Raw genomic sequence first — 25089 nt, forward strand, 5'->3', positions numbered from 1 at the left:
AATTTTTACGTGGAAGAGTCACCCAGCCAAATGTGGTATTCGGTTATGGCACATTTTTTTTGTTTTCAAATGAAGTCTGTAAAATAAAAATAAATGTTCCTCAAATTTTACTCACGTGTTTGCTTCAACATCAACTTTATTGGTATCAAACGTCGACACGGGAGATTCATGTCGTCCTGTGTAAGCTTAAAAAAAGTCCATGTACAGCCAGACCTCATCATTCGCAGTCTTTGGTTTTGAACGAATGAGTCTTAAACCAACAAGACTGCGTTAATGCAGCCGTCATTCTCGGGGTTGTTCGTCACTTGGGCGTATTTACCTAAGATGGAGAACATGATTAGAGAAAGTTGACAGACCTGATCGTGAGGATTTTGGAAGAATAGTGCTGGGCAATATGGGCTTGGGGTATATCAAGAAGTGTATACATTTATTAATGCACAAATAAAATCATGTGATAAAAACAGCAATGAGCACAAAATGTCTTCGTATTGAACGCAGTTTCTGCCCAAAAAAAATGATGGCCAATTCATTTAATCTAACAAACAAAGTGTTTCTGTGTGGGTTATACATGGTGATCTGTTTTTGTTGAACGTTGTTATTTCCAATTGTTTCGGTGTCTCTCACAGGAAGCTAAAATGCTTTCAACATGCCTTGCAGTGGGCCTTTTGTATAAGGTTAGTATCAGTACTGCAGAGTTGATAGTTAACAGTTCATTTTTACAATGTATTATCAAAATTAACGATGGATTTTTTTTTACCATGGTTTTAGTGACATACTGTCATATCACTCAGCACTACCCAATGATAATGGGCCTAAAATGGCGGCCGGGCTGCTTACCCCACACGACTTTGCCTCCTTGCGTGACCAGGCCCAGCTCACTGACGTTGACTTCCACCACGGTTCCCTTGGTGATGACGCCCAGCGAGGTGTAAAGCGGGGACGATGGGTTCTTCTTGACGCCCAGTATGGGAAGGCAGAAGGTGGCCTTCAGCTCGGGGTGCGTCACGTGCGCCTTCTTGAAGCGCAGACCCTGCACAATCGATCGATATGGCCGTGGTCAAACAACAGAGAAGCCACGACGCGCGATAAGCGCCAGGCGAGTGCCGCGCCGGCTCACCATGGGTCTGATGAAGCGCTCGTATTTCGGGGGTTTCCGCGTGAATCCGTCGCCCACGAAGCACACTTTTGTCACCATTCTCTTCCACGCCTTCTTTTGGCGTTTCCCGGTTCTGACGACTTTCAGGACCTCCATCTCGCCCTGGGCTCGCACCTTGGGCAGCGGGACCTCCCATTTGCCCTGCGAGGCGGATGTTGGGCGTCAAAACACGGGGCAGCGAAGCCGGGGGAGGACGACGACGGTGACGCAACTCACCGCCTTCTCTTTGCGCTTCTGCTTGATCATATTGGAGAGCACTTTGGCTCGAGTCTGGCCTTCACGGTCCAGCAGGTATGCGGGAACGGCACCGTCGGGGGTCTTCTCGTCATCTTTTTGCTTTGTCTTCCTCTCCTCGTGCATTTTCATGCTGCGCCCAAATGTTACATACATTATCAGTAACAGTATGCTGTACAAAGATTGTTACATCTTACCAATTTGCAGTCCAAAGTCATATTTGAAATTAAAGTGCTTCTATTTTAACAGGAAAACAAAAAATAATAGTAGTTTTGTTGATCAAAAACAGGAAAATAGACATATTTTCATCTGTAGAAAATTCTAATTTATCAATTCATAATATATATGTCTAGATTGTGTAGAAGTGGCAGCACAGGCTAAGGGTGGAGAAACGACTGAGGAATCCACTCACGTTTTCTTCATTTGGACCTTCTCGGCATATCGCTGCTTGTGGTAGAGTTTGGCCTTGAGACCGATCATCTTGCGGGCCTTGTGCGATCTGGTGTGAACTTCTCGGCTCTCCCGCTTGCGCTTCCTCTCGTGGTGGTCCAGGCGGTAGCCATGCCGCTTGCGATGCAACTCGATGTGCTCGTTCTGAGGCTGTAATATTCAAATGTTGGAGGAAGAATACGGGGTATAGGTTAATAAGCATATAAAACTCATGAGAATATTTGAGACCAACGTTGAATTAGATAATTTTTGAAGTCATTTTAGTGGCCAGAAAGGTACATAATTCAGAAGAATCCATAAGTGATTTAAAAACTGTATGTTTGCCAACTATTATTAATGTACTACCTCATTACATACAAACTGACAGATGGTAACTACAATATTTTTGTATGCGTCTCAATCGGGGTCAATATGAGTAAACAATTTGTTGACGAAAGATTAAGAATCCACGATGATCAAAAAGTCATGCTGTTCCACATTGTCATAATATTAAACTCGTTAGTCTAAAACAGCCACATGGAGGCTAGCCTTAGCATCGAGTGCTAGCTATCACGTTAAACTTTCAAAGACGGCGTCCGACAGATTTATCAACTCACCATTCTGTGTTGGGAAAGTTGCGATCTTTCAGAAAAACGTGCTGCTTGTAGGAATTTTTATTTAAACGTCGATAAATCGATCTTTTTTCATCGGCGCTACTGATGTTTGGATGTTGTTTAAACCAAGCCGAATTTTACAGGAAATACGTCATGTTGGTTTCCGGTTGCATTGGGCCGTCATCGAAATCCGTCCGTTTAAATCTAGATATATTTACTAAAATACAAGGATATAAACATGTGTAATCTTATTAGGAAATAACTTCAAGATCAATTTTAAATATTGAATAAAATAAAAAAATATCCAGTCAATTACCGAGTCAATTTGACTTGCGGAAATATAAGCACTTTCTACGTTCTGAGGGGAGCTTTTGAGAAGCTGTACCCTGCAAAAATGTGATTTTTGACAACCTAGAATGGTTCACTCAGTGTCGGTTTTGTTTACAACCGTGTTGCTCTTTGAATATGTATTTGTAAATATTTTCCAATTGAAAAATCATGTCAGTGCAGGTTTAAATTATACTCATTCTGAAGAAAAACTCTTAGGTCAAACGAATTAATATGGCGACGACATTGGACATTTAAATTATGATTTGGGTAAGCCAGTGCCACTTCAAATTGGGAGTTCTAGTGTCTTGAGACGTTCAATGTCCTTTACAGGTCAAGTATTTCTTAGTACTGAGGCGCTGCAGGTGGACAGCGAACAGGTTTCGAAAGAGAAGTTACAGCTTAATTCCTGGTGGTAAGTCATTATGTCACCTTTTCCGTGAGTTATTTAATAATATGTAAAGAAAACAAGAAATTTTACATTATGCCATAAAATGAGCATACTTTTACAGATGATGTTAAATCGCTGCGATCTGTTCCCAGCCCAGATGTGTCCAAGTAAGTGCCGAGTAGTTTTATAATTTAGTTTCTCACACCATGGACAGTTTATTTTTGACAATTGAACAACAATTTCTTAAAAATAAAACGTCCAGAAGATGATGTCATGGGTAATAGGGCCCATAGTATTATGCTACTGCAACATTTGTACAATAAGTGCAAAGTGGGTATGCTTATTGACATTTTTATTGATTACAATACACACAATAAGCATGAAATACTGACCCCAATTGCATCATAGAATCCGCAACATCGGCATCATGGCCCACATCGACGCGGGAAAGACGACAACTACGGAGAGGATGCTCTACTACTCCGGCTACACTCGCGCGCTGGGAGGTGAATGCGCAGAATGGAGTGGACTCACCCTTACAAGTCGCATTAAGTCAGTATTTTTATACTTTCCTTCTAGACGTGGATGACGGCGACACGGTCACGGACTTCATGGCTCAGGAAAGAGAACGCGGCATCACCATCCAGTCAGCAGCAGTCACGTTTGACTGGAAAGGCCACAGAATCAACTTGATAGATACACCAGGTCCGTGTTTATGGTTCTCACTATGAATTGACATGATCTGGAAATCTGTACCTGTGTGTGTATGTGTTTGTACACCATACCAGGTCATGTGGACTTCACTCTAGAGGTGGAGCGGGCTCTTCGGGTTCTGGATGGGGCAGTCGCTGTGTTTGATGCGTCTGCGGGGGTCGAGGTGGTCACACATTCTGCTTTTAATAAAAAATACATTTAAGACAAGCTCATTTAATCTGCTTAATTTGGATCATAAAGGCCCAGACGATGACTGTGTGGAGGCAGGCTGACAAGCATCATGTCCCATGTATTTGCTTCCTGAACAAGATGGATAAGCCTGCAGCTAAGTGAGTTAATACTACATTGTTTTTAATGTACTGATAGATTTAAAGATTTTTTTTCCAGCCTCAGTTTCTGCTTGGAAAGCATCAGACAGAAGTTGAAAGCCAATCCGGTTCTCCTCCAGGTAACATTGCCATGAAAAACATTTAAAAATCAACTCACTGGCTCCATTAATGGTGGTCGGCCTTCAACTGTTTGGACATCTATTGCTGTCTATGGTACTGGAATATGATCACTCATTCCCAGCTACTTGGTAGATTCCCATTGGCAGAGGAAGAAACTTCTCCGGCGTGGTCGACCTGCTGACCAATCAGAGGCTCAGATGGAAACCGACAGATGACGGGCGCTTTTTTGATACCAAACCTTTGAGTGAGTCCCAGCAGGAAGAGGCGGAGCTTTTCAGGGAAGTCCAACTGGCCAGAACGGCTTTAATTGAGCAGGTGATAAGCAGGCTGCAGTTGGCCCACGGGGCCATAGTTTGGACACCCCTGAAGTACAGTATTGTAGTATTCCTTTTTTGTTCTGATGTATGTCAGGTTGCAGATTTGGATGATGAGTTTGCCGAACTCCTGCTATCCGACTTCAGTGACAATTTTGACGCCGTTCCTTACGTAAAAGTGAGTTGTGTGATCATATTACAATTCAATTTGGTAAAAAATAAAAAATAAATTAACTCATCAAAAAAGTTTGTGGTGTGTAGGTCCATCCAGAAAAGATGTGTAGTACCAAATTTTGGTTTGCTAAAGCTAAACTGCTTCCCGAGGCTGAATTTTCCAAATATTTGAACGTTATAGCAGGCTGGCTAAACAAGTTTTTTTTTTTTTTTTTTTTTTTCTTTTTAGCTCCGAGAAGCTGTGCGGCGGGTTACTCTTACCCGTAAAGGCGTCCCGGTTCTCTGCGGGAGTTCTTTGCGCAATAAAGGCGTTCAACCGCTCTTGGACGCCATCACCGACTTCCTGCCTGCACCTGACGAAAGGGCGCATGACCTGATGTGAGTCAAAATTGCTCCACTCTTTTAAAAGAAACATTTTTTTCACGGCTACATAAACAAGTGTATTTAAAAACACTCTACCTTGTTAATAGAGCTATTTTACTTACGATTTTCCACACTTGGAAATTTACCGTTTTCTGATCATGTTCATTTATTAAGACCTCAATCAGACTTGTCCATTTATGACGTTCTCTCCTTTCCTGTCCATCAGGCGCTGGTACAAGGACGACTTGTGCGCTCTGGCCTTCAAAGTTCTCCACGACAAGCAGCGCGGGCCGCTGGTCTTCCTTCGAATCTACTCGGGAACGCTGAAAGCACAGACAGCGTTGTACAACATCAACAGGAACAGCACGTATGTCGTCGCTAACGCTAAATGACAAAGTAGCCGACCGGACTCTATACTCGCCGCTTACTTTTTTTTAGCGAGAGGATGAGCAGACTGCTGGTGCCTTTTGCCGACCAACACGTGGAAATTCAATCCATGACGGCGGGAAACATCGCCCTGACTGTCGGACTCAAGCAGGTGAACTTGGCCGCTGTCGTCTCCCCATCTTTCCCAAAGTGCTTCATGCACCTTTTTTTCTTCTAACAGACAGTAACCGGCGACACCATCGTTTCCTCCAAAGCGTCGGCGGCCGGTGCGGCCCGCCAAGCGGCGTCCGAGGGTCGGAAAGGCGTGGCTCTCTCCGGTGTGGAGGTCCCAGACCCGGTCTTTTTCTGCACCATCGAGCCGCCCACCATGGCCAAACAGGACGGTAAGCTACAATTAAACCGTGATATCGTCCGACCTATAAATTGACTTTTTGTCATATCTATGACCGATAAAATAATTCTAAACTTTTACATTCACTTTTTGGGAAATCTTGATTTTCCACCACTTATGGCCAGTGTTGTAAAAGTAGCATTTGAAAAATGTAAAATTTCTAATATACACATTTATAATGTTTAAACTGCCTTTCAGCATTAAAAACAAAAAAAAGAGAGGTTATCACTCCACCTAATTTTGATCACTCAATACTCGGCCTAATTTTTCTTTCCGACGTACAGATCTTGAGAAGGCACTGAACAATCTTCAAAGAGAGGACCCTAGTTTGAAAGTCCGGATTGACCCGGATTCCGGACAGGTAGGACCGTATCATGCGCGTCTCCCGTTTCCAGCGTCCACCTCTTTGTCCACCTCCAGACTATTTTATGCGGCATGGGAGAACTGCACATAGAGATTCTCCACGATCGTATCCGGAGGGAGTACGGCATCCAGACCCACCTGGGCCCGCTGCAGGTGGCCTACCGGGAGACCATCCTCCACCATGCTTCTGCCACGGGTGCGTATAGCTCACTTTTCCTATTGAATTCCCGTCCATTTCCTAGCGTTTTTTCCTTCTGACGCAGACACGCTTGACCGCTCCGTGGGTGAGAAGAGACACGTTGTGACGGTGGAACTGAACGTCCGACACGCTCCTGGGTCGTGTCTTGTGGAATTCGCTGAAGAAGTTGCTGCTAGCTTGTCAGAAGATATGAAGGAGGCGGTGGCAAACGGAGTGGATAGCTCCTACCTCCAAGGTTAGGACAGAACTTGGTCTACAAGTACTTTCATGAACTCATATTCTGCACTCCTCTACTGTTCCAGGTCCATTATTGGGTTACCCTCTACAGGACGTTTCCACGCAGATTCAGCGCGTCAACGCGGAACCGGGCACGTCTCCGGCGATGGTTTCCGCCTGCGTGTCCCGTTGCATGCTAAAGGTTAGCCAGGGACGGGTTCAATAGCGCACAATTGAACAAAGTCGACGATAAAATCTGTCCCCAAAGGCTTTGAAGCTGGCTGGGGGGCAAGTCCTGGAGCCCGTCATGTCCATGGAGGTGACGGTGGAGGAGGAACACTTGGGTGTCGTGTTAGGCGACCTGGCCCAGAGAAGGGGGACCGTTCGGGACATCCAGAGTAGACATGACAACAAGTTGTTGTTGGCGAGTGTCCCGCTAGCAGAGACTAGGGTGAGTTCTGATCATTCCCGTTTCTCAGTTTCCTGGGAGCATACCGTGGTAATATTCTGGATTTGGGTTATTCAAGGAACTTAAGGTGGCCCATTAAATTGCACGTTGGGAAGTGGGAGCAGTTTTCTTATTGGTCTAAAATAATTCTCAAGCCGTCTTGTTTTGTTTTCAAGGGTTATTCCACCGCCCTGCGAACACTTACCTCGGGGAAGGCCACCTTCTCCCTGGAGTTGGACACGTACGAGGCCATGAACATGCAGGAGCAGAACACACTTGTGAAGCGAATGGCCGGCTTGTTGTAATTTGGACCCTCAGCACACTACAAGAAGTTAAGACTCTGGGCTTGATTAAAAAAAAAATTCTCTGCTGATAAAAAAAAGTGTGTCCTGGCAGACTCGACACACTCGTTCATATTTGCAAGATGAATAAACACGATCAAGCTTCAAAACAATCATGTTTTGTTGTCAATAGTACATCAAAAAAAGTACATACTGGGCAAATGTGTCCGTCCGTATTTGTATGTACAGTCTTACAATCATTACAATAGTGTGCATTGATCAGAGAGTATGTGTGTGTCCAAAATTTAAAAAAATGCCTTCATGATGCACGCCCACACTCGATTCCTGATTTTCCCTCTTCTTCCTTAGATTCCCTTGTACTCGTGCGGGCAGTAGCCGGTAAACAACGGTTCGGCGGCGATCCCGCGCCTGTGCCGACAAGAAAACGTTCAGACGTGCATGTTTACTTTTTTGAAAAAAATGCAAGAAGGGGTACTCACTCCACCATACGACAGCGGTGCAAAAACAGCCTGTTGTACGCGTCGTTGAGGTCCGTCACGTTGTTGGCGCTCCACAGACGCTCGGCCACGGCGCTAGCGCGAGGCCTGCTCGCATGACAAAAACAGTTCTAAAATGGCCGCGATGCCGCGAGACGAAAAACACTTGAGGCCGTCGTACCAGAGCCGCGGTGTAAGATTGGTGGCGTCCACGTACTCCCCCCACAAGCAGGCTTCTCCGCCGATCACCAGCTTCTTCTGCGTTTCAGTTCCTAGTTGGGCGAAGAAGTGGAGTGAGGAAACGACCAAACCGAAGAAACGTGATAGTTTTTTTCCTCAACAGGCTTACGCTTAAGTGCAAGAGTCGAAGTTTTAACTATAGGGAACATCATTTTTGGAAGATTGGAAATTAGTTTAAAAAAATATATTTTTTTATGTATCTATAGGTATTTTTATGATTTAAGTACATGTCGTGGGCTGCCATTAATGAATAATAACTCCCAATCCGCCGAGTCAAAACGGATTGTTAAATTCGCATTGAATTTGGATAGCGATGTCCATATTAGAACTCCTCAATAACAATGCTTTTTTTGCGTATAGCTTTTGTAAACTGAGGAATATGAATGTCAGCTATAGAAAACTAAAACTAGTGAGGATAAAAATCTCACGACAACGCGTCATAAACTGCAAAGAGCCTATTTGTAGCAACTTGTCATTTTTTGGGGAGAAAGGATTTCAAATCCTATCTGATGTCATTGGGAGGACGGCGATGCGTTTTCTGTCTTTTGGATCTCGGGTGGGGATTTTTGACACAAACCCTGGAAATCCTGCGGGTCGGCCTTGTAAATGGCAAGCCAGTCCTGGCCGTAGGCGATACGGTTCAGGTACCAGGGGGTGGAGAGCAAGGTCTGGTAACCCGACGCGGTGACTTTGGCCATCTCATTCTGGTATTGCTGCTTGGTGCCTTTCCACACATGGATGAGCGTATCAGCCTTTAGCTACACAACACACATAAGACAAGCACCCATGTCACAAAGCAGGGCCGTCCTACGCCTCGCCTACAAGCCATGTATTGGTCTATTTTATCCTGTGTTATTTCTCCGTCACGCCGCATCGAACGGACACCCCGGTGCAAAAAAATGTCCATCACCGTTAACGGTAACCGCCACCCGAGCACTTTGAAGCGTAAGCCTATTGCTGAATCCCATGGACTGACCGTTGAAGCTGAGCGGTTCCACTTTGTAGTACTTGATCCAGTCCTGGCCGTAGCTAATGTAATCTAGGTACCAGGGTGACGAGAGAATGGCGGTGAATCCGCTCGCCGTCACGTTGTGCATTTCCGGGCCAAAGTCTGCGCCGCCCATCCACACGTGGACTACGGTGTCCGCTTTGAGCTGCAACGTGTGTCAAGCTTAGTGGTTCCACGCTACCTCCTTCTCGCCAGTGCTCGTCTTTGGAACTTTGTCGTTATTGTTTAACTTTTGGTAGTTTGCTGATTTTGCACTGGGCTCCAAAGAGCGTCATGTGTTGGATGTTTTTGTGCTTTTGTGGTTTCATACTGGTCACTCAACATGTTGATGATGCTAATTTGAGAACTATGTGTAGCCTCTTTTCATCTAAATTTCCCATCATATAACGTGGACACATGCAACTTAGTTTAAGTTAGATTGGGTGGCCATCACCACATAAAAAAATGCAATTTACCTCCACACCATTGTCGAAAACCTCTTGCCAGATGATATAGCCCTTCTTTGTGGACGCCACAATGTCCAAAAGTCTACATAAAATCAGAGAGAGATAGATACATTGGCTAAGATTCAGCCTAATGATGTATTTTGCATCCCTACTTTTGAATGTAGAAAGACTCCAGTTTGCTGTAGTTTTTGCCAAAGCCCTGCTGCTCCATGAACGTCTGGATATCAGGATTGCTCTTCCTGAAAAAAGGAAGGCGTCGAGGGTTTAAAACAAACATGGGAGAGATTGGGCGCCAGGGTTGTTTGGCTGCTTTTTTCCTCACCAACAGGTGAAGTCCACCTCATCGCCGCCCAGGTGAAGGTAGTCGTCTGGGAAGACAGAAGCGATCTCCTGGAACAGGCGGCTCATGAAGTCGTAGGTGGAGTTGAAGATGGGGTTGACCGGACCGAAGCTGTTCGACGGCTTGGAGCCGGCGAAGCACGCCGTCAGAAGATCTTCCTGTCCTACAGAAAAACATTGACTTGATTATCCTGTTCAATCTGGAGACCAGTAGTCCAGTTTCCTAACCTTTACTAAACCCAATTCCCAAAAGAGAAACTATTACAGTGCACTAAACCTAAAAAAAAAAACTTAACATAAGCAATATAACTTGGCAAACATACCGTTAAATGAATTGATACTGTTTTATCCATTTTAATTAGGAAAAAAAACTGAAGATGAGTGCTTGGCTGGGATGTAACTCAAACCTTTGCCCCAAGACTGCGTGTGACCCGGGGTGTCAAACTCCGGGATGACTCGGATGCCTCGCAGGCGAGCGAACTCGATGATCATCTTCACGTCAGATGGCGTGTACACGTGCGTGTAGGGGTGGAATGCGCCCTGCAGAGAAGGTAGCCAACAAGCATCAATTTGTGGATACGACATTTATGATTAACGCATCAGTTAACCAAAATATTAATGACCTTCCGACTGAGGTCTGGGAACGTCTTGCTCATGTACGGAAAGGACGGATCGTCGACGATGTGCCAGTGGAAGACATTAAATTTGTTCATTGCCATGGTTTCCTGGAGTCGTGGAAAAAAATACCTTAACATACATTCACAGATTTAGTTTTCAATTCAATTTAAAGAGTTACCAGATTAGCCAGAATAACTTTGACAGGAATAAAGTGTCTTGAGGTGTCCAGCAAGAGGCCTCGGTGCCCAAATCGGGGGAAATCACTGATTTCGCTCCAGTTGACGCATTTCTGAAACGATGGACATAAAGTTGAAATGGCATGATTTATGACACAAAGCATTTATTTTGACGTTAACATAACAAAGTCCACTTACAGTGCCGAATTCATCCTCGTACACCAGCTGACTGAACGTTTCCAGACCTAAAACAAGGCCAAAAATCAGCGCAATATTTTTTCTTATAAAGCCTATCCCTCCTGTTTCCTCTTTTTTGAGTGACATATATCAATTCCAGCAAGATGGAGTCATTTTAAAAGAACAACCTACCATGCAGGGCGCCCCAAACTTTTGGTGCTTTCAAGATGGCAAAAGGATGATCCACCAACAGTTCATCTGAAGATACAAACAAAATATGTTGTTTTCTTTTGTGACATCTCAGGCAGTGGCAATTGGCTGAATTTTGTTTTTAAAACGGTTTATAAAAATCATTTCTCAGTCGACCTCTAGTTCATAGTACGCGTTTTTTTTTTTTTTTTTACAAGTAAGACAAGTGTACTAATGATTGACAATAAAACAGGAAATGGAACCTGCTTCAATGAAGATAAAAAGGACGCTTGCTCACTCACATGACTCGTCAGACTTCACACTGGGGTACAGATCACAATCAGATTCCGGGTTTGTGATCAAGACCTGCAGACCATTCAGTTGAAGGAAGTCAGTCCACTTGTCTTGCGGTGGCCGTTTTGTTTTAATGCCACCAAATATGTACTTGTAGTACCTGAAAGGGGAGGACAATAACAATGAGTGAGGCATTTTGATTGATAAAAAAACAGTCCTTGAAGTCAGCAGGAAGTAGATAGAAAAAGTGCACGTTTTTACAAAAGGAATTATGAGTAAGTCCATGACAAATTCACTAAGAGAACAATTTGACGATGTTGGTGTTTTTGCATCCATTTTATGAATAGTTTAAAAAAAAAAATTAAACAGATTGGCAAAATTGTAAACCTCATTAGATTTAGTCATTTTAGGAGTAAATATGTACTGATATTTAAAAAGTTATATGGTAGTAAGACTATAAAGCGTATGTGAATCTGATTTGAATCATTTTAACTTTATTGCCTGATGTCCATTTACAATAAAAATGCGTCTACGACATCAGAGGACAGGAAAAAAAATCTACAGAATTACATGATGAAAAAAACAAGATTCGTGTTCAAAATGTCACCTTCTGTATGCGTTCTGTAGAAGGTTACAGCTCGAGCCTGCAGACGACTCTTTGCCGTCGAAGATTTCAAAACTGTCAGCGGCTAACTTGAACGCCACATCGAACGTGTTCACTCGTTGGGGTAGCGGCCACAAAGACCCCCATTTGGAAGGCTCCCGGTCCCGAGGAAGCCCCTCGTCGGCCAAGGGGTCCTGCCAGTGTCCCCCAAGGCAGGACGAGACTATCAGAAAGAGGAAAACGCTCAGCGATGCTAACATGACAGACCAATGGGACAACAAATAGTCATGAGACTGCAATGGTGACGAGGAGCAGCCGAAAAGTGTCCCAAGGGGGCGGGGCCAAAACGACACATGCGGAAGTCACGACATTTAAAAGGGGACAGTTTATTTTTATTTTGTTTTTGTCCGAGATGATATTTTATCGTTTCTTTTATGGATTTTGTGGTATTAAACACATTTGCCCATGATTTAAGTGACTTTCAATCGGCTAAATTCTTCTACTATATCACATTGTCCACGGGGCGTCGCTGTTGTCAGACTTAACCGTCTTTTCAAATATTGCCAACTAAAAAAAGCATATTTTTGTTTTAAGTCATTGCATGATCGTTCCCGTCATTTATTTGACAGTTAACTCAAATATTTTTCCGTCCAAATTTTTTACATGAGTATTCTTCCCAACAGTTTATTTAACATGATCTCCTGCGTTATCAGATATTGATTATCATCTTCATGAAATACATTTACAACATACTGAAGACAGTGTTGATTTAAAACTACCACAAGTTTTGTTTTCAGTTTGATTTTGTTTTGCATGCCAACGCCCCTCCTACTCTATCTCCTGCTCCTATTTGATTGGCTCCACGAGAAAATGTCGCCCCGCCCAATAAGCCCAAAGCACTGTAATAAAGCACCATCGAGCTCAGTCATTCTCAATAGGAGAACAAGGGTAGAAACCAGACAAGTCCTAAAGTCCATCACACGATCCTCACCCCCAATGCTTAGATCTCCCTAGTACGGACGTGGACTTCGAAATCGGAGAAGGTTTAGCTTTTGGATCGGTGGTGTTATCTGGAGAAGAAGAAACGAGAAGAAAGCAAAGCGGCCGCATCCTGGCTCTATCACCGCGGGCATGTCTGAGGGATTCCACGGGCGAGGTTGAACTCCTGCTTCACCCCAAAGAGGTAAGCCATTACATATTTATTACCCATTATTATGACTATTTTATGAAGTAGGAATCCATCAAACGCTAATTCATAGAGCATAATAACCAAACTGACGGCTGGAATGCATTCATATCTGCACTAACAACCTCAATTATGGACAGAATACAAAGCATCAGGAACAAAAGAAGCAGCCACGAGAAGCAATTAATAAAACATTTAGTGTCATATAATCTACAAGCACGCAAAAATTGTTATTTGGTCATTTTTTCTGTCTTTACCCCCGTGTGCATGATTACAATTAATAGCCAAGAGGTTGTTTCCTTCAAAATATCCGACCATTTCAACCGGTAAATAGGATCAGAATTGAATATTTAACATTTAATATTTCCATTTTTTTTGCGCGTAAGCTAAGAAGCATTCATTCAACCGATAACAAATAACGTCAATACCAAATCGGTCAACAGTGGGAATAAGTTGACTTTACATACAGGTGGTTACAGTATGTACATTATATTCCACTGGTGTTCACATTTGCTTATTCAAGTCATTCAAATCCTTGCTTTTATTCTAACGATTATCCTCACAGGGGTCACTTGTGATGCAAGATGACACACCCTCCTGTTTATTCAGCCTAGGGGGATTTTGTTGTCACCCTGTTTTGGTTCAGTATCGGAAACGGTTTGAAAATGTTTGCAGAGATGTAACGTGACAGGCAGAACAGGTAAATGCTATTCCTTGAGACCACAGAACGAACGTACAATTATTCAAATAGCAAAGCTTCATTTCATTCCATTGTCACCAATTTAAACGACACAATAGCTTTCTTTGGAACTAAACAGATCCAGAGTTCACATTTGTAGGCTTATTTACAATTAAAAACAGTTGACATTTCCGTCATAGGCTTCCACAATTTACTTATTTGCGATTTTGTTATATGGAGCATCTGCTAAACAATCTGCTAAAAACTTTTTCCTTTATATTGTCTTTCTGAAATGTCCTTAGTTTATCTTAATGAATCATCTGTAAGACATTTATTTGGAAGATAATGTAGGATGAAGACAGCCGTCCGATAAATTTTTTAACAACAAAGGGGTCTTTTGCTGTTAGTAGTACTAAAAAAATGCTCATTCACTGCCAACTCTTACAGTTCTAAAATATTGGACATATGGCTAATAATGTACCCCAGTTTCCTAGGTTATATTTGAAGGTTTTTGGAAAATTTAACATAGTTTAATGACCGCGATGTGGACGACTTAAAATGTAAATATTACCGTATTCAACCATTGAAGGCCCTTTAAATCGGTACACGGTCGATTGGTCACCGATCTTTTGGTCGCCCGGAAGGTAAGTGATAATTACCATTTAAATCGTTGCTCAAATTCCCTAAATACAAACTGCGAATTGCTATTTAGTCATACTTAATGCCCTAGTAATTATTAGGCTAAAGAAAAGCTCCAAAATTTCCCGGACTTTTATTGTTTTTTGTTGGAGAACTTGTTAAGACCCTGACTGACGTCGCTTCTTAAAGGGACAACGCATGTACATACAAACTCTAATACATTCACACGTCGGCTCAGTGAAACTACTCATGGCCATTGTTGGCTTTTATTGATGCGTAGACCGTGTCGTTTTACCTTGTTTTGTCGTCGGTCTTTTCGTCGCCGGTCTTTTGGTCGCCCGTTGCCGCGGTCCGGGCGACCAAAAGACCGGCGACCAATCGACCGCAGACGCTTTAATCCAATCTGCGATACACGATAATATTGTTAAATATGTCGTCATTGTATTGTCCAAAAAATTGATGTTGTCAATTGGGCTGTTGACATTTAGCTGCCAAGCTAACAAATGGGTCTTAGCCTGATCAAGGTTTGAGGACAACTTGTTTTTGTTTTATCCTGACAAACCCAGTCGGTGACGTATTGTTGATACGTTTCCAAGAAACAAAATGGCGAAATCGGGCGCCAGCGACCGGCAGGAAAAGCAGGCTTTCGGAAGGACAGCTGGCAGGAGACGCTAAATTAGATCCAGAGGAGTTTTGAAGCCGATCAACGGTCTCCGCTACGCTTGCGCCTTCTCCTTTTTGTCGCTTCCAAGTGGCCCATTTGATCCCCATGTTTACTCGCGGAGAAACTCCCCCCTTTACATTCCCACTAGTCTTCCCCATCCGTGATTGTGGACACCTGGCAATGATTTGGAGTTTGCATCTAGCCAGGCCTCAGATGGAGTCCAGAGGCTTTCTCGCTAGGCCTTCTCCTTGTGTTGTTTGTTGGCATTTGCGGCTTATTATTAACATTGGATAATTCCCCCCAGAAAAATATAGATGGTTTACTCACACGTAATTGGCCGCCGACTTCAGTCACCGGCAGTGCCTTTGAAAGAACCTCGGTTAACCGGATGCTTGAAGATTGTCGGGATGAGCTCATGACTCCGTTAGTCATGTCTGGGGATAGAGAAAATATAGCATGACTGGCGTGATTATTTACAGAATAACCGGCCCATCCCGGGATTTTCAACAGGGTTAACTAATACACCGAGGACTGGGAGACGTTTGGGAACGGCCATTAGTCCCAGATTGTTTTCTTTTTTGTTTTATTTTATGAGCAAAAGCAGGAAATGATTTCCATCATTGGATAGCAATAACAGCATCGTTTGTAACGCTACATTTGTTAATCAAAACCATTTTATCAATATTCTCTAAGGCAAAGGTGTCAGACTCGGGTTGGTTCGCGGGCCGCTTTAACGTCAACTTGATTTCACGTGACCCGGACCATTTTAGATAATAATATTTAGATTTTTTTATAAATAGATTAAAAGAACTGGATTAAAAGCCCTGAATATTCAGTTTTTTAAAGACCTAAAACGATGTTTATTTTAGCTTTTTTAAAATATATTTTTAGATTTTACGAAATCATTTTTGAACTAAAAACACAAAAATTAAAAAATGACTATTGATTTAAAAGGGGGAAAATCAGGAAATGTAATATACATCTATACTCTTCATTTTAATTTGATCCTAAAACACAAAGTCGGCACTCATGATTTACTTTCCCGGGCCACACAAAATGATGCGGCGGGCCACATTTGGCCCCCGGGCCGCCACTTTGACACATGTGCTCTAAGGGTTATCAAGCACAGTGTAGAGTATTTTTTAATGACCATGACAATGAATGCCTATCATTAAGTGCAATAGTATTTGCCTTATTGACAACGATTCACAAGGCAAAAATTTTAAACATTGTGTTTCGTCATGGACATTTTTCAATGGGGTCTTGGAAAGGGCCAGAAGCTACGAGATGCCCCGTCGCCACCTTTGTTGTTGCTGGAATGCGACCAATCCTGTCTGGCTGAGGTATTTGGGCCTTGGTTGATGACTGCGCAAGTACGGATGTGCCTGATGCCTATTTCGTCTGAAACGAGTCCACCGGATACAGAGTACAATGTACCGGCATTACCGTATTCAGTCCATTGCATCCTGTCTCCACATGCTTGTTGCCATTAAAGAGCTTGTTAGCACTCGCCGAGGCTAAAAGCTGGCTAGCAGCTGTGGGAACTTTAACTGCGCGCATAACTGGAATGCCAGCGAGTGAGAAAACCACTCATGCGACACGTCAAGCCTTGTAGGTGAATGATTAACATACTTGAAATTTACGGTATGAGAGTGTACCTTGTCGTCACCTCGAATTGTTTGGATGCTCCGAATTCTCAGCGGACGACGTTATGCGAATCGAGGCTAGCGGTGGTCAACTCTATGGAAAGTCATTTGTTTTGGTCTGATTGTTCTCGTTGGTTTTATCTCCAGGACTCGATGAAAATGTCGGTGTGCGTCCACGAGAATCGGAAGTCCCGAGCCAGCACCGGCTCCACGAACATCTACCTGTTCCACAAGTCGTCATACGCCGACAGCGTGCTGATGCACCTGAACTCCTTGCGGCAGCAGCGTTTGTTCACCGACGTGCTTCTCCACGCCGGCAGCCGGTCATTCCCTTGCCACCGCGCCGTGTTGGCCGCCTGCAGCCGCTACTTTGAGGCCATGTTCAGCGGCGGGCTACGCGAGAGCCAGGCCAGCGAGGTGAACTTCAACGACTCGGTCCACCCGGAGGTGCTGGAGCTGCTGCTGGACTACGCCTACACTTCCAGGGTGGTCATCAACGAGGAGAACGCCGAGTCGCTGCTGGAGGCCGGGGACATGCTGGAGTTCCAGGACATCCGCGACGCCTGCGCAGAATTCCTGGAGCGGAACCTTCATCCGTCCAACTGCCTGGGCATGCTGCTCCTCTCCGACGCCCACCAGTGCACCAAGCTCTCGGAGCTCTCCTGGAGCACCTGTCTGAGCAACTTCCCCGCCATCTGCAAGACGGAGGACTTCCTCCAACTGCCCAAAGACATGGTGGTGCAGCTTTTGTCCCACGAAGAGCTGGAGACCGAGGACGAGCGTCTGGTCTACGAGGCCGCTCTGAACTGGATCAACTACGACCTGGAGAGGCGCCACTGCGAGCTCCCCGAGCTCCTGGGGACGGTCCGCCTGGCCCTGCTGCCGGCCATCTTCCTCATGGAGAACGTCTCCACCGAGCATCTGATCAACGCCCAGGCCGGGAGCAAGGAGTTGGTGGACCAAGCCATCCGTTGCAAGCTGAGGATCCTGCAGAACGACGGTGTGGTCAACAGCCAGTGCGCCCGGCCCCGCAAGACCAGCCACGCCCTCTTCCTCCTCGGGGGCCAGACCTTCATGTGCGACAAGTTGTACCTGGTGGATCAGAAGGCCAAGGAGATCATTCCCAAAGCCGACATCCCCAGCCCGCGGAAGGAATTCAGCGCCTGCGCCATCGCCTGCAAGGTGTACATCACGGGCGGGCGGGGCTCCGAGAACGGCGTCTCCAAAGACGTGTGGGTCTACGACACGCTCCAGGAGGAGTGGTCCAAAGCGGCGCCCATGCTCATCGCCAGGTTCGGCCACGGCTCGGCCGAACTCAAGCACTGCCTCTACGTGGTGGGCGGTCACACGGCGGCCACCGGCTGCCTGCCGGCCTCGCCGTCCGTCTCGCTCAAGCAGGTGGAGCAGTTTGACCCGGCGGCCAACAAGTGGACCATGGTGGCGCCCCTGAGGGAGGGCGTGAGCAACGCGGCGGTGGTCAGCGTCAAGCTCAAGCTCTTCGCCTTCGGGGGGACCGGCGTCACCCACGACAAGCTCCCCAAGGTGCAGTGCTACGACCCCCAGGAGAACCGCTGGACCGTGCCGGCCTCGTGCCCGCAGCCGTGGCGGTACACTGCCGCCGCCGTCCTGGGCAACCAAATCTTCGTCATGGGCGGAGACACAGAGTTCTCGGCCTGCTCCGCCTACAAGTTCAGCAGCGAGAACTACCAGTGGACCAAAGTCGGAGACGTGACGGCCAAGCGCATGAGCTGCCAGGCGGTGGCGTCTGGGAACAAACTCTACGTGGTGGGGGGATACTTTGGCACGCAACGCTGCAAAACCTTGGACTGCTACGACCCCACGTCGGACGCGTGGAACAGCATCACCACGGTGCCCTACTCGCTCATTCCCACCGCCTTTGTCAGCACTTGGAAACATCTGCCTGCCTGAAGACCCCCAGTCCATCCCACAAGGTACTCCCAGAGGTTTTCCAAGTTCTTCAATTGTTGTCCTGGGAAATAATCTTGTCCAAACAAACAAAACTAAAAAAATCTTCACACGGAATAGTGCTCGTCCTGAATAGAAAGATAGAACTGATAAAAATGAGTATTAAAAAAACGGGAAGAAGCAATATAGACGGACACTAGCATCTTTTCCTTAGCTTGCCAAAGGAGATCATCTAGAATCTCATAGTTCAGATCATGTTACAAACCTGGTTTTGAGATTAAGGTCACCCTTGATCTTTATCTTTTGTTTTTAAATTCATGTTTTGGTTGCCACGCTTAGCGTCCTGAAAGTTTGACAAAGAACTAATTCCTTCCCGTAAAGTCGCGGGGAGAGGATTAGCTCACCGAAAAAACAACTAGCCAACTGCTGGCTCATCATTTGAATCTAGTATGAGGTTTCTCATTTGTTTGTGGGCAGAACGCAGGCACCTCAGAACTTAGACGCCATCTTCTCCCCCTTCTAATTGTATTTCTGCCCCTTTGTGTATCGGAATGCGATGACCAAAGACAAAAGATGTGCGGCGGGATATCATGCGGTCATTTACGTTGACGCAACCCGGCATTACTAGAATTCTTTGCGTGGGAATTCCATCTGGCTAATGTGGGAATATTGAAGGTTTCAATCCTTGAATGATACTTCTCGGACTCTTTTTCCAACTTCTTTGGACTATTAACGGAATGTCGGAGTGGCGGGCGAGTGGCGCTGGCGGTGGTGGGGGTTGAGCAGGGGAATGGGGGTTGTTAGTTAAGTAACCGCGGGGACGTGCCAGAGGATAGAGAGGGTAATTGATGTAGAATGGGATACTTTTATTGCTCCTGTGGGGGAGGTTACTTTAGCCGCTTGGCCAATTAGACAGAGGGTGGTTGGGGCGGTTGGGGGGGGGGGGGGGGGGGGGCGGTGCACGCCAACAGGCCGCAACGCCACAGCCAGGCCTAATCCACTCTCGGTCGCCTCTCTTTGATGAGGTTACGCTGCCGGTAGCTGGCGAGAAAGGAGGCCGCCCCGTTGGGAAGCATTTGTCACGGGTTAGCCGCTGACTTGGTTGAAAGCAGGCGATTGGCCATGGGACTGGGCTCATGTTTTGCGTTTATTTGCAACAAATTCAGTAGTACGCCAATCAAAAGAATATATCTATTTGCTATAGCGCCTGTTCGAAGAACTACATATTTTCACGACTATAAGGCGCACTGCATTATAAGGCGCACCCTCAATGACTGAGACATTTTATGTTTTTTTCCATATATAAAGCACACTGGATTATAAGGCGCCCTGTCTATTTTGGAGAAAAAATAAGACTTTTAAGTGTGCCTTATAGTCGTGAAAATACGGTACACGTTAAAATATACGCTGAAACGGCGAGGAATCCGTTGCTAAACTACGAAAATGAACCAGGAATTTGATATTATCATTATAGCCGCTTTACTATCCTCCTACTTTAATCTCGAGTGACTTCTCTTTGGATTTTGCGATCTAATTATTCGTCGACCGTGCGAAAGCGCAGGTCATGAAATATTCCGACACGAATGCCCACTTCCTGCGCGCAGCTCCGAGGGGCCAATGGGAAAGGCGGTGAAGTGAACGCCTGTTTTTGTTTTTCTGACCTCCTTCTCAGCCGCCATGACGATGAGCGGGCTCGACGTAGGAGGCGCTTCGCTAGCCGACGGTCGCCTCGGGCGCGGGGTGGGGGTGCCGCGGCGGGGACCCGTCACCCACGCGCGCTCGCCGGCTCTTGACAACAAGGCGTGGGCGAGCATCCGGCGCGTACGTCGTCGTCGGATAAAGCTAGGCGAGCGGCTAATAGCGCGGGATTACTCCCCGGCTCAAGACAGTCACCCGAGGCTTTAATCCTGCCACTTATTTAAACCTCAGCCGGCTTTCAGGTTGACAGCTTGCTCGCGGCGAGTCGTGACGAGGGAAAGGGACTGCGGAAGGACTGCCGTAAAAACTTTTGCCCTCCGAAGGGAAACGTAGCGGCCCACCATCCGCCCACCATCCCCTTTCCGACTTTATGGAGCTGACCGAGCCGGTTAACGCTCGTTAAAAGTTGGGCCGGCATGATGGGATGCTGAAATCAAATTTTTTACGGCGGTCTTAACGGAGTTTCGATGATAAATGAGCTTTCACTTGCAGAGTTTTTTCTACCTTCTAGGTACTCAAAGCGCCTTAACGCCGGCTCATTAATGAACTGATGACGCAGCGTTAGCAACGGGGTCAAAAGAGGGGGGGCTAGTGTGTCTTTCTTAAGGACACTCAGGATGGAAACCACATGGGTCATTCCGAAAAATCTACTTCCCACCATTTCAATTTGGAATCCTCTACACACAAAATACAACTTGCATTTCACATTACTGTATTTCCCGGACTATAACTATAACTACTTGGTCATTGGCCTGCAAAACAACACTAAAACCAATTGAAACCATTTATAAGCAAGCTCTGAAAGTATTGTAAACGCTGTCAGATACGAAAAAAAATACCTGAACTGGAACCATACTGTTAAATATGCAGATGCTACCTTAGTTTACAAAATCTTCCAACACAAAGCTCCTCCTACCACTGCAAGATTTTGTACCAAAAAATTCCAACATATCAACAAGAGCTGGCTCTAGAGGTGACTGTGTAGTTCCCTTCCAAAAGAGTGCTGAATTAGCCAAAGCAGCTTCTTTCTTCCTACCTGGAACTCAATACCAATTATCATACGTGAACTTCCGTCTCTGAAACTCTTGGCCAATCATCTTAAAGCCTGTTAGACGAACAAAATTGCGATCGTGTCATCTTTTATCTTCTACCTTCACAAGCGAGTAAAGATGCAAATTAGCCCTTCGCTACAATCTTACATATAAATATTCATTAACATGAATATAAATAAGTTCTATAATATGTGCTGTCCCTTATTAAACAAACCAAACTGAAACACATAAGTCGCTCTGAAATTAAAAAAAAATATTGATAAGTCGCCCTGAACTATAAGTCATATTTTTAGTGTCTCATAATACGGTCGCTAGTTTTACTTCAACAATAAAATAGCGGTTTTAGCAACAAACAAACAAACAATCAATTGTTAGAAAACAGGAATACACTAGAAAAATACACTCGTAAAATATAATACAGAGAGCTACCGGATTTGAGGCTTGTGGCGAGTAAAGGAATCCAAATGAAAATGCACATTAAAAAAATGTCTGTCATTTGTTTTCCAGATCTCCAAGTTTTTGTTTACTGTTGTCATCGCCTACGGGAAGATGGATTGTGACAAGACCATCTACGAGGAGACCTCAAAGATGGATGCTCCACAAAACAAAACATAAAAACATGCCCAAAATACACAACAGGCTTAAGTGACACATTTCAACTATACGTATTTTCATGACTACACTGTTCAGTGTGTGGACAAATAGCACAAAAAGATAAACTCCCCCAACCACGCTTATGACATGAGGTATTTTGGGGGGGGGGGGGGGCAATCTGCTTTGTTTTGGAGACGCTGCTTTCTATTATGCCGTTGGTGAATCTATCTTTATGCCTTTTTAATGCCGGAAGAATTTTCATTATTTGTAGTGTTGCACCGATACTATTTTTTTCTCTCTCTCTGGACAGATCGCATTTTTAGGGAAAACAAAAAAACAAAATACTATGATATGTTTTATAATACTAAATTATTGCATACTCACTGCTTAAAAAACGTTTAAAAAGGCAAAAAAAAGTTTCACCCAAATTTTGAAGTTGCACAATCGATACCACTACATTAGCCCATTAGCTTATCTCGTGCTAATCACTTTTGCTAGGAAACTAAGTAAGTTCACAAGACTGCTTTTGTTTTATATCAAAGTTAACAATTTTGCAGATGCTCATGTCAGTGTGCATAAAATGTTCAAACCTGTCTGGTATTACCGTTTAAAATGTATATTTAGCCACTATTCAAAAAGCATAGGCGCTAACATTGAAAATATGAATCGCTAAAAGAGCTTTTTTTTCCGACTTTCAGCTAGATTTTTTCTACCTTTCATATGTTCTTCGTCGTTTGTAATTGGTGGCCATCTTGGGAAGGGCAATTGGCGGCCATCTTGAAAAGGGCAGTCGGCGGCCATCTTGGGAAGGGCAATCTGCGATTGGAAATGAAATTTTGAAGAGCACATTTTGCGCAGTAGGTCGCCAATGGCCAATTTTAGTGCCGTATTGGGGCTCCTTGCGATAACTTGTATCGGTGCAATACTCAATTTATTTCTGTGGCTATTTATTCACAAAGAAATTTCAGCCTAAATCGTATGAAAAAGAACAGTCGTCATAGTTGGCCCGGTAGTGCCGATAGGTCAAAATCTCTATTAAAAATCTACAATATGTGCACATGAAAAAGACAGTCTTGGTAATCTTCAAGCGAGCAACCCCATACCAAGCGACGGACTATACTTCTCCCTGGAAATATTATTATTACATAAAGGCTTGGTCACCGCAGCGGGTCGGAAATTCTTAACGAGGAGGAGGAAGAAGCTCAGATTACCCACAGCGCCAGGCCGCCAAGGCCGCGGGGGGTCCAAGGCAAAGAATTCCTACTCGGCTGGGCGAAACCTGCCTTAAATCAGCCGCCACGAGCCCCCCGCCGACTCCCCTCAAGGCCCTGGAAAAGTGCAAGAATTAGCAGCGGAGCGGTGACGACCCGCCGTGATTGACGGCCAATGAATGCCACGGCTCGAGGGTGGGCGGAGTCCGAGTTATGGATAAAGGTAGACGGCGCAACAATTTGTAGTTTGAACACGATTTGTCAAATATTTGTAGGCACAGTTGCTTTCAAAGCAAATTTGGATTGTTTTGGAATGGTTTGATTTTGTTGTCATTTTGGATGTTGCCCCGCACAATGTTTTTAAGTTTATTTAAAATGCACAAAGGCATTGGTTGCCATTTTAAGGATTTAGATAACCGTCTAGATCGGAGGTGTCAAACTCTGGTTGGTTCACGGGCCGCATTAACGTCAACTCCATTTCATGTGGGTTGGACCATTTTAGATCTAATATATATATTTTTTAAATTGGATTAAAAGAACTGGATCAAAAGCCCTAAATAGTCCGTTTTTTATAGATCTAAAGCAATGTTTATTTGAGCTTTTTTTTCTTAGTAATGGAAAATTTCTTTTAAGCATGTTTTTCATTTCAAATGGAAACAAAATTTATTTTTTAATTATGTTCAATATTAAAGTGGAAAACGGAAAATATCTACATATTTATCTTTAGATCTTACAAAATGCGCTTTGAACTAAAAACACAAAAGAAATAAAATTGGATTGAAAATATTTTAATGATTGATTTTAAAAAGGGGAAAATCAGGAAATGTAATATACATCTATACTCTTCATTTTAATTTGATCCTAAAACAGAAAGTCGGCACTCATGATTTACTTTCTCGGGCCGCACAAAATGATCCGGCGGGCCAGATTTGGCCCCCGGGCCGCCGCTTTGACACCTGTGGTCTAGATGGATTGGACGTCCATCGCTGTCGATGGCAAGATATTCTGATGAATATTTATACGCGCAAGACCAAAAAAAAAATGCTAAAGTACATGTGGCTTTGTCCTGGTTGATGTCATGACTTTTAGTTTCCATGGCATTGTTTTGTACATTTTCTGTTTTTTCACAATGTGAAATCCATGACTGAATAAAGCTGAGAGTTTTTTCCTCTTGTCTGTACAGAAAACCTGCGTTTGACTACTTTATTTCATTTTTAGGGGCTTGAAATCTTTCGGCGCTTTTTACCTACTGCGCTAAAAGAGCCGCAGATACTTTGCCTTTCTCTCTTGAGTCACCTTGGCAACCATTATCTGCAAACTGTGGGGGCTGGAGGAGAACATGAAATCTTAAAAAGCACCACTGCCTTCTCCTCTTCCTCTCACACATTTTTTTGGGGTGCGAAAGCTACGACGAGCTACGTGGCTAACACAAAAAAAAATAAAGTCATCCGATCATCCACTCTTTTTTTGTTTACATTCCTGTTCCTTTTGAGAAACACCAGTTGGGCTGGATTTTGACCCCCGTGAACCCATAAAAGGTCGGGGGTGATTGAGCCGACGAGGGGGGCGCTAAAGAAATAAACAATCCGAGTAGCGAGATGTTGCAACGAGCCACTAAAATCATCTTTTCTTCGCTGTGTGGCCCGCTAACAAAGGCCGGCATTTGAGGAGTAATGCGGGGGCGCCGTGTGTGGGAGCCCAAACCCCCAACCCCGAGACCCCTGCGGCCGTCACATTAATCAAGACAGGAAGTTG

At 44.6% G+C, this 25089-nt stretch overlaps 4 protein-coding genes across 4 annotated transcripts; 2 read left to right on the forward strand and 2 right to left on the reverse strand.

Annotated features, from left to right (window-relative positions):
- Positions 1-118: 118 nt before the first annotated feature.
- On the reverse strand, positions 119-2770 carry nsa2 (NSA2 ribosome biogenesis homolog (S. cerevisiae)). Its single transcript, XM_077621876.1, has 6 exons — positions 2437-2770; positions 1803-1990; positions 1373-1523; positions 1118-1297; positions 838-1030; positions 119-319 (listed from the first exon to the last, which is right to left on the reverse strand). The coding sequence occupies exons 1-6, from the start codon at positions 2437-2439 to the stop codon at positions 252-254; spliced, it is 783 nt and encodes a 260-aa protein (XP_077478002.1). The 5' UTR covers positions 2440-2770; the 3' UTR covers positions 119-251.
- A 17-nt stretch (positions 2771-2787) lies between these two features.
- gfm2 (GTP dependent ribosome recycling factor mitochondrial 2) lies at positions 2788-7617 on the forward strand. The gene is made up of 20 exons (XM_077621870.1): positions 2788-3030; positions 3094-3175; positions 3273-3318; positions 3560-3657; positions 3731-3856; positions 3940-4028; positions 4106-4194; positions 4253-4313; positions 4447-4629; positions 4726-4806; positions 5032-5180; positions 5392-5532; positions 5604-5703; positions 5773-5935; positions 6228-6304; positions 6364-6502; positions 6570-6740; positions 6808-6923; positions 6990-7172; positions 7346-7617. Exons 1-20 carry the CDS (start codon positions 3022-3024, stop codon positions 7472-7474), a joined length of 2232 nt encoding a protein of 743 aa, XP_077477996.1. The 5' UTR covers positions 2788-3021; the 3' UTR covers positions 7475-7617.
- hexb (hexosaminidase B (beta polypeptide)) lies at positions 7608-12360 on the reverse strand. Its single transcript, XM_077621879.1, has 14 exons — positions 12043-12360; positions 11444-11595; positions 11145-11210; positions 10974-11020; positions 10778-10888; positions 10605-10706; positions 10389-10521; positions 9965-10145; positions 9795-9881; positions 9652-9724; positions 9164-9341; positions 8129-8219; positions 7951-8055; positions 7608-7879 (listed from the first exon to the last, which is right to left on the reverse strand). Exons 1-14 carry the CDS (start codon positions 12297-12299, stop codon positions 7816-7818), a joined length of 1647 nt encoding a protein of 548 aa, XP_077478005.1. The 5' UTR covers positions 12300-12360; the 3' UTR covers positions 7608-7815.
- Positions 12361-12974: 614 nt separating this feature from the next.
- Positions 12975-24515, forward strand: enc1 (ectodermal-neural cortex 1). Its single transcript, XM_077622162.1, has 3 exons — positions 12975-13222; positions 17001-18805; positions 22037-24515. Exon 2 carries the CDS (start codon positions 17007-17009, stop codon positions 18780-18782), a length of 1776 nt encoding a protein of 591 aa, XP_077478288.1. The 5' UTR covers positions 12975-13222; positions 17001-17006; the 3' UTR covers positions 18783-18805; positions 22037-24515.
- The last annotated feature ends 574 nt before the right edge of the window (positions 24516-25089 follow it).

Source organism: Stigmatopora argus, chromosome 16, assembly GCF_051989625.1.
Source record: "Stigmatopora argus isolate UIUO_Sarg chromosome 16, RoL_Sarg_1.0, whole genome shotgun sequence".
Lineage (NCBI taxonomy): Eukaryota > Metazoa > Chordata > Actinopteri > Syngnathiformes > Syngnathidae > Stigmatopora > Stigmatopora argus.